Source organism: Esox lucius, chromosome 17 (assembly GCF_011004845.1).
Source record: "Esox lucius isolate fEsoLuc1 chromosome 17, fEsoLuc1.pri, whole genome shotgun sequence".
In the NCBI taxonomy this organism is placed as follows: domain Eukaryota; kingdom Metazoa; phylum Chordata; class Actinopteri; order Esociformes; family Esocidae; genus Esox; species Esox lucius.
Window position 1 is genome coordinate 2,607,328 of NC_047585.1, and position 9,493 is coordinate 2,616,820.

The 9,493-nt window shown below is 42.7% G+C and overlaps 1 protein-coding gene across 9 annotated transcripts in view; it reads left to right on the forward strand.

The window, feature by feature from the left end:
• chd6 (chromodomain helicase DNA binding protein 6) overlaps positions 1-8,845 on the forward strand; it is a 197,865-nt gene extending 189,020 nt beyond the window's left edge. For 8 of the 9 annotated variants that reach the window (XM_029113752.2, XM_029113754.2, XM_029113753.2 and 5 more), the window contains 7 exons: positions 266-417; positions 676-888; positions 1,039-1,599; positions 1,962-2,150; positions 2,375-2,518; positions 4,126-4,230; positions 4,483-8,845. In XM_029113752.2, the coding sequence (XP_028969585.2) occupies positions 266-417; positions 676-888; positions 1,039-1,599; positions 1,962-2,150; positions 2,375-2,518; positions 4,126-4,230; positions 4,483-5,571 (2,453 nt within the window). In that variant the 3' untranslated portion in view covers positions 5,572-8,845. The remainder of the gene's footprint in view (positions 1-265; positions 418-675; positions 889-1,038; positions 1,600-1,961; positions 2,151-2,374; positions 2,519-4,125; positions 4,231-4,482) is intronic. The other variant, XM_029113756.2, reaches the window with a different exon arrangement.
• The last annotated feature ends 648 nt before the right edge of the window (positions 8,846-9,493 follow it).

A 9,493-nucleotide genomic window follows, 5' to 3' on the forward strand; every position in this document is an offset into this window, starting at 1 on the left:
TACACATCTTGGCAGTTGTTATGATGCAATAAAATTACTATAGAACATAATTAAATATGACAAAAATGCTTTTTGTTTCAAACGCAGGCTTTAAAAATTATTGTTTGCACACCCCTTTCCCTACTGATTCTGCCATATAAAACATATACAGTACCAGTCAAATGTTTGTTTCAAGTAAATTAGTAATTGTGTCCAAAGTTTTGACTGGTTCTGTAGATGCCAGAAAAACTGTCTCTGCATGAACTCTGAATTTGTCTCACCACAGCTTCAGGGGTGGACAGCTATGCGGAGGTGGCTCGATTTGCACCTCCCATGTCGATGTGTGAGATGCCTGACAGTCTGCAGGACACTCGAGAGCCCACCATCGCCCAGCTGCTCCAGGAGAAAGCACTATATTCCTTCTCGGAGTGGCCAAAGGTACAACAAGCAGGACGTTTACGTTGCACCTGCGTCAGTTGTTTTTCCCATTTTATTTCCCTCAGATCAGATTTTCCAACTAATTCTTACTTAATCATACCTTCAACCATATATTAAACCCTAACTTTTAAATATGACCAAAAATGAAATTGTCATATCCATACAGTTTCACAATCTAGAAATGTGTTACTTTTTGTGTGTTTAGGACACTCACTAGTTACCTGAATGTGTCTATTTTCTTCACCTTCTGCCTCGCAGGACCGGGTAATCATCAACCGCCTGGACAGTATCTGTCACGCCATCTTGAAGGGGAAATGGCCCTCTTCCAGCCAGCAGTATGACTCTCCCAGCTCCCTGGCCAACAACAGTGGCCCCAACAGTCTCCACCAGAGGGCCGGCTACCTCTCGGCCAGGGTGCAGCCACCTCTTAACTTCAACATCCCAGCCCCTCCTCTCACCCGCCTGCCCAAGGTGACTAGCCAATGTTCACGCTCTGTCTCACCTCATAGTTCATGAAGCCATTGTTATGGAGGTCCTTCCTTTGTGATGTTTCTGTGCGCGTTCGTCATTCTACTGTCCGTATTCATTGTTATTATTCTTCTTCCATTTCCATCCGTTCAGTACAAGCAAAGAGGTGCCGGCGAATGCAGCCGCGGAGGCTGGAGGTTGACATCCTTGCCTCTGTTGCAGGAGAGGCTGATTGCGCCGCCCTATCTGCCTGAGTTGAAGCGGGGCAGGAGGGCATTTGAGTATGAGGCTGAGGCGCTTGGCAAGCAGAGCCACACAGGGGAGAAGATGCCTGTAAATGTGCCACCCAGAGGCGGGGAACTCCTGCTCAACGGCTGGCAGGAGGCGGCCATGGACCTCTCCAAGCCCGGGGATCTAAGCATCGGGGGCGAACCGTCAGCAACCGTCGGCCACATGAGCCACCAGGTCCACCCTGGGGCCCACAAAGTGTCTGGCATGGGGTCCATGCAGAACGCCATGCAGAACCCAGTGGGCATGGACATGGCCGGGATCCTGCAGGCAGGTCTCATCCACCCGGTCACCGGACAAATTGTCAACGGCAACCTGAGACGTGACGACGCCATCATGCGCCGGCGAAGAGGCAGACGGAGAAACGTGGATGCGGTCGACATGGGCTTTGTCAAGAGCAGAGGAATGCACATGCCGGAGCAACAGGTTTGTCCAGTCAAGCATGTGTTTGGTGAACAGCCAAATGGACAGCTTAATAGTAGAGATCCTAGTGGTTGATGCATTGGGCTGGTAAACAAAGGTCACTGGTTGGAATCCCAGAACTGACAAAGTAAAGCAAGAGTGCCCTTGAGCAAGGCACTTAAGTGGTTGTAGCGGATAATGAATATTGTGGTCCTGTTAGCAAGTTCAAGGGCAAGGAAAGTCTCATGGTTTCTTGCTTAAAGGAAGCAATTCACACACTCTCTTAATGAAGTTTATCCCAAAGTTGTCTATCGCTAGCACCTTATAACCGAGTTGAACTGTTAATTAATCTGTTTGAGCGCACCCCCTTTCTTTGTCCTCTACAGGGCAGAGTAGAAGTCATCAGCCATTCCGCAGTTTCATCCACATCTTCTCCACCGGAGCGCTCCCCTGGAACCTCCACGCCAACACAGCCAGAAGTTGTGGCCATCGACCGAGTGGCTCCCAACAAGGGCCTAATGGAATGGCTGCGACAGAATCCCAACTACAATATGGAAGTGCCCACTTTTGCACCGGTCAGTTGATTCACCATGTCTGTTGATTTCATCCATTGTTCTGAAATTCTAGCTTTTTCACAACACCCAGTCGGCGTTGGGAGTGAACAAAGCAGGGGGTAGTAACTGAGACTTCTGGAAAAACCTATGTATTCTGTTAAGACAGTTCAACTCACTGACGACTAGGTTTTAAAGCAAATGTTGTTTGGAGTAGTTTGCTGACTTTTCCATATCTGGGGTTTCAGTCTCCAGGCACAGCGATGCTGCACAGCCTTGTGGAACGGCCAAAGCAGCGGAGGCATCGTTGTAAAGACCCTACCAAGTTAGACATCAACTCTTTAACCGGGGAGGAGAGGGTGCCCGTCGTCCACAGGAGCACTGGTCGCAGGGTAACCCTCCTGACAAACACACCAACATACACATTGACCTGGTCACAGGGTAACCCTCCTGACACACACCAACAAACACATCGACATGGTCACCGGGTAACCCTCCTGACACACACCAACAAACACACTGACCTGGTCGCAGGGTAACCCTCCTGATACACACCAACATTCACATTGACCTGGTCACAGGGTAACCCTCCTGACACAGACACACGCCAACAATCACACTGACCTGGTCACAGGGTAACCCTCCTGACACAGACACACACCAACAATCACACCGACCTGGTTGCAAGGTAACCCTCCTGACACACACACCAACAATCACATTGACCTGGTTGCCGGGTAACCCTACTGACACACGCATCAACAATCACACTGACCTGGTCGCAGGGTAACCCTCCTGACACACACACCAACAATCACACTGGCCTGGTTTCTATCTGGCCATTGACAGCAACAGGAAATGTGCATGAACATTCCTGTCAACAAAAAAATAACAGCTTTGAAATAGATATGTGACAAATGGCATTGGAAAAATCTCTCAACTTAACTGGGTGGTGAAAATGCTTGATAGGTGCTGGAGTGGAAACAAATACTAATTACTGTACATTATTGCACCATAAAAATACCAACAAATGTAGCTTTTTAAATAGGTTTGAAATGCATCCATTTGCAATATATGCCTATGCTTAGACATACTTACTCCATAACATTTTTGATTTTTAATACCCCTAAACACAAGTTAGGCATACTTAGGGCATCTTTATCACAGTCAAAAAAATCAAGGATAACTCTTCACCTTATACTGGTGAAATGTCCAAAAGGCATCTGTTTCATGGAGACATGTATTTAGATCTTGACACTTTAACTATCAAGTAAGCGCAGATGGTGTTATCCAAATATAGTCTTTCCTGTGTCTCTTTTCAATGATGGATTACAACCTTAATGTTGTCATGCATAGCCCATATTCTTTACAGGTAAATGAAGACACTTCTCCCCAGCAATACACTTCCATACTCCTTTGATTAAAAAAAATAATATATCATTCACACACAGCCCAAATAGTTTTCCATTTGACCATGTCGTGAATTATATATAGTATTTTTTAATGTATTATAGGTACACAAAGGAAATCATGGTAACCAAGCAAATAAATGTATTTCATGCGTAACCTTGTGGTTTTTACAGAATCCTATGGGCTTTGGCTTAGTATGAATGGAGCAGTAATATGGCGGAGGCATTGCACACACTACGCTCAATGTTGTTATTTTGAAGTCCGCAGGGCGCTCGCTGGGGTGAACCAATCACAAAGTTTCACAGCCGAACTTTGTTGACATTCCTGGTGGGGAAATGTCAAAAATGAACTCTAGTAAACTCTACCACAATGCCTGTATAAAATGTGCATGCCTCAAACGTTGGTGGAAACATTCTACGTATTAACAGTGACCATATAAACATACCGAATTCTTTTTGCAAACAATACCAAAACAATCCTGTAATTCCTATCTGAAAGAGATGTTGGTCAAAAAAATACACACGAATAAATCACATTGTTAATGTGTGTAGAGTGACTCATTAAGGACTGTATTTTTTCCTATCTGTAGCTTGGGGGTGCAATGGCCCCAGCGATAAAGGAGCTTTCACGATGGCTGGACGCGAATACAGAGTACTGCGTGGCACCCGACTGGGCAGATGTAGTGAAACACTCAGTGAGTTGCATGGTATTTTCACCCTCCCATCCACAACCATGTCTCTCTAAATAGTTTCATTAGAATTCTTTCATTTTGTGGTCTTAGTGGCTCCCTCCATGTACTGCTGCAGCATGGGTTCAAATTTCATTTTCATGTAGCCATTTGATCATGTTGAATCATCGGTTACTGACACATTGGTGACACAACGTTTTGCCCTATAAATAGTTTTCTTTCATTTTATAACCCCAAGCTGATGCCTTTCCTTTTCAGGGCTTTCTTCCTGAGGGCATGTTCACCCGCATCCTCACCGAGCCGGTGTGCCGTGAACAAGGGCCTCGTCGTCGGGGCCGCCGTCCCCGCAGCGAGATGCCTAAGCCGCTTCTCTCGGAGTCGCCCATGGGCCCGCTCTTCATGAACAGTGGCCTGATTGGCAGCATGGACCTAGTCAGCCTCCAGAACCTCCGCAACATTCAGGGCATCCCGCTGTCTGGCCTGATGGGATTCCCACACGGCTTTGCTGTTTCCACGGGCGAGGATTCCAAAAACGGCCTGAGCATGCTACCCATGATGCTTCACGGTATACATGGGTCCCCCCACATGTTCAGTGTCCAGGGCCTGATGGGGCAGCCGCCCACTGGCTCCACACCCGCGACCTCCCCTTCCTCCTCCTCAGTGGCCACAGTTACCACCACCACGGCCTCTTCCTCCTCTGCAGCCAGCAGCCCCTCCCGAGGCCCAGTCCAGACTTCCTCGAACGTGGGGGCCGAGGGCTCTGGCGGGCAGTCCTACGTGGAGAGAAAAAGGGAGGACAAGCATTTGGCGGAAGGGAAGCAGCAAAGCGCTATGGGCAACCACAGCATCGCTGCCATCACCACAGTGGCAGCCAACTGCGGCGGTAGCGGTGTCAGCAGTAGCAGCGGCAGCCATCTTGCCTTCAACCCTTTCCTCATCCCGGGGATGTCCCACGGACTACTGTACCCCCACATGTTCCTACCACATGGGGGGATCATGGCGCTGCCCGGCATGCCACCTGCAGACTCCTCCGGCAGCCCCAAGCGGAAGAAGAAGAGAACGAGAGAGGAAGGGGAGGCGGGCAGCTGTGTGCAGACGGACAACGAGCCCCCGGAAACACCCAGCGACGGTCAGACTGAGGAGACTGTTGACCAGACTGGGCCTGTGGTTGGCCAGCAGATGGAGGACTGTGTTCAGGAGGAGGAACACCAGGTCCAAGCTTCTCCTAAAGTAATCCCTGAGAAGAACATTGATAAGGAGAGAGGAGCACGGGAGAACATGGCAGTGGAGGAGCAAAAACTGCTTGAAGAAGAGAGAGAGTTAAGGGGGTCAGAGGATTCGCAATAGTCCTCTTCTCCCTCCTCTTTCTGAACGTGCAACAGTGTAAACTTTGTGGTGTGTAAGTTAATGTTTATGTAAAGACTTTTAATATCCACTTATTAATGTTTATAGAGCTCCTGCCCTGTAGCGAACTATGTGATTATCTTATACTGTATATCGCCACACATGCTTCATTTAAGAACATGAGAGAACTATTAAAAGAGATGGACACTCCTGCATGCAAACACACACTTGCAAACAACAGTAGGGAGGAATTACTGTACTGAGCGGTGTTAAATGGTTATAACAGATTCAGCATCTAGACGTCTGCAGCATCATAAATGTGGCACTTAAGATGCCTGGTATGTCCTGGTGGCAAAAAGGTCAAGTCGGGGAAGGGTTGAGGTCAATTCTTTAGTTTCAATTATTGAATTTAATTTAAATGGGCTGTATTGAATTTAATTAAAATGGGCCACAACCTACTGGAAACAGATTTTAATTTATTTTGAATTAATGGAAGAATGTAATTCAATCAAATTCAGTGGCTTATTCATTCCATGAATATAAATGTTTATTTTGAAATCATCTACATATACCGTGTAACCTGAAGTTTGAACATTTAATTGTTTTATCTCCATCTCCTAAAACCATTAATAATAGCATTCTTCAAATATTATAAGATCATGTTTTGGGTTTTTTCTAATAAATGATTCCTAATTCCATTTATTTTATCAAAAGATATGTGTTTTCCAGTGTGCTTCACGTCAAATATATGTTATAAACCAAGGTAAAATGTAAAATAGGTGTTATAATTTCGAAAATAATCTTTGTAAAATGAATGTTTGAACTCAGTTGAACTAATTCAATTATTCAAATGTGATTCACACTCTGCTTCTTATAGATTGTGGCCAATTCCAATTAAGTAAACAGTCAGTATTTTTATTAAATTCAGAAAATCCAAATTGACCTCAACCCTGCTGGGAGCCTTTTGACTGAGAAGAAGGAAAATAGTTTTTCCTACCAAACATGTGGACGGCTAAGAGGAAGCTGAAGGCTAAAAGGCAGCTACAGTATGGAGTATAATGTAGGCCTGGGTTGTGTTCATTAGGCTCCACGCTGAAAACATAAAACCTCTAGCACAGGAAAAGGAAAGTAAGTGTTTCTTATCGGTCCAGGCTGTCCCCCTCTGTCTGTTTCAGTAGTTTCTGTTTTATTATTATTATTTGGTGTTTTATGGACACAACCCAGACTGCTCTAGCTGTTCATGGACTATGGTCATCTCAGTTTCATTGATAGTGTTAACAGTGTTATTTGAATATCTCCCTACAGTTGTTTTTCAACCACCCAAAAATACAATTAAAGGCAATTTTAATTGAAAGTCCTTCCAAATTTCTACTACAATAATTAATATAGGTTATATAATTTTTCTTAACAATGCATGCACGGTAGCTTGCAGCTCCAAATTTGCAGCTAAGAATTTCCCTATAGGACGCTTTTCATCCATCCCTATCTGGTTTGTCTTGATGTTGCTGCTATGTAAACATTAAAGGAAAGTAGACAGAAAAAATTTATAACGGCACTAGAGTAAAAAATGATGTACTGTATAAGTTAACCAATCTAGTGAACACATGTTGAGTACAATATTAACTCAAGAGAACCAACAATGACTGCTTAAAACTGAAAGCAAAGAACAATCCAGAGTTTTGATAATGCTTTTTAGAAATGTATTCTCACACAGTCACTTTTAAAGACGCCCTTTTATTCCCAGTGACACTGAGACTGCTTGTCACGTTACTAGTGTATGTTGGGACGTGGTCAGCTTTGCCAGAGAGAGCAGTGAAGAGGTGCCATAAAAAGTCTCTCAAAGAGGGCTCTGTTGAGAGACCTCAACCAGTGAGGGACAAGCAGACATAGAGGACGTAAATAAGAAAAGTGTGTGTGTAAAGTAAAATAAACTATCTGTCCATTCCCATCATCTGTCTGTCCAGTGATAAGGAAAATTTAGTAGTTTGATCCCAGAGATACTGTATTTAAAGCAGTGGCAGAGTGCCTCATTTTGTTGAAAGGTTTGTGGTCTCCAGTTCTCTCCTCAGATGCATTTTAAACCCTGTGTAGACTACGTCATACTAAGGATTTAAAAAAAAATGTAAATCTATTTAGCTGTATATTGCTGTTACTTTGTTTACAAGCACACCACATTTTTATTTCTCCAGTATGTCGCTCAACATTGGGGGAATTGGCAAAATCAGTACCAGTGTTTCTTATAAATTACTGTACTGTTACAATATACACTACATGGATGAAAACTTTTATTTTACTGTTAGTTTCACAACAGGGTCTGTTTTTGGGGGCTTATTGTTTTAGACTTCGCTTCTCAGCGTAACAACTTTTGACGTCACTCTTGTTTGTTTTCTAATATGAAAATATTTTTTGCACAGTGTCCTTTTGGTGAATGTTTATGTGTGCCTGTATTCTGTCTATTAATCTTTTATTTGTGTGTGTGTATTTGTGCATGCATGCGCACACTTACACACAGCAGGCCACGAGGGACATTCTGTTGTACCTGTTGTCTTGCTCTGTTGCTCTAGTGTCACCTTTCTTTGTTGAAAGACATGTTATTGTTGCCTTGTCACAACTTGTGACTATAATTTATTTGTTTTGCTTTGCCAAACTTTCACCAAATATGACATTATTTTTCTTTCAACTAGTCGATTATATTAAAAGTAAAATGCCTTATTTAGCTAGTGTTTTATATAGAGATTTTTTTTACATCTCCATAATGGAAATTATCTATCAAAGGTATTTTGTTTATTTTGTTGTACATGCCCTTCAGTTTTATGCATACATGCCTTGGTAATGTGCAAAACCTAGATTTGGACATTTGGTTGTATCAGTCACTGCACTGTTATGGGGTAATCTTTCAAAGTTATCTTTATATTCTAACTCGCTCCAAATAGTGACTCAATCAATTATACCAAGCATAAAATGGAGAGCAACTTATTACTATCAGGTGCCTCTAAAATGTGGTCCAACAATTTCTCTAATTTGTCAAATTAACATTGAGTACATGTATGTATAATTAATCAAGGCAGAAGTCACTAACACAGGAACACCTCTCAACTACTTCTCTCATCTAATAGAATCAATGTGAAGGCTGTCATGAAATTCCTGATTGATCAGGTCTTTTTAGTCTACCCTTGTTTCACTCAAATGACAAGCTTGTCACATACAGTGGATTTAAAATGTCTACACACCCCTGTTAAAATACCGGTTACTTATGATGTAAAAGAATGATAAGATAAATCATGTCAGAACTTTTTCCACCTTTAATGTGACCTATAAAATGAACAATTCAATTGAAAACCAAACTGAAATCTTTTGAGGGGGAAAAATAAAAACTCACAATAACCTTTCTCTTATTCTTTTACATCACAAAAACCTGGCATTTTAACAGGGGTGTGTAGACTTTTTATATGCACTGTACTTATATTCACTTAAGAGGCCTTCCGTTTTTGTAAAGACACTCAAAGTGCACAGTATAGGTTTAGCTGAAGCGGATGTGATATTAAAAACCTATGATCATTCAATTGTGGACCCATTATGCATGATGGATCTAATATTTCAGTACCATTTGCGGAGTAATGTGTTTCAAATAGACAAGAAACCCATTTTGGGGAATCAAATTATATCCAACTAAAGTAGATAATTAGAGCAATATTAAAAGTTCATCAAACACTCCAGTCCACATCTATTTGCTATTACTTTGCGTGTATGTGAAAACTTGAAAAACAACTAATTGATGCATTTTGTAACTACAGTTGAAGGTCAATGAATATTTATTCAGTCATCATGTCGTGAAGAAAACGTTTTACTTGTGTGTGTTTTCTTTTCAGTTAGTCTTTGGTAATTTATGGAAAGGTCATCTTAATTTCAAGTCATGTGTCTCTTA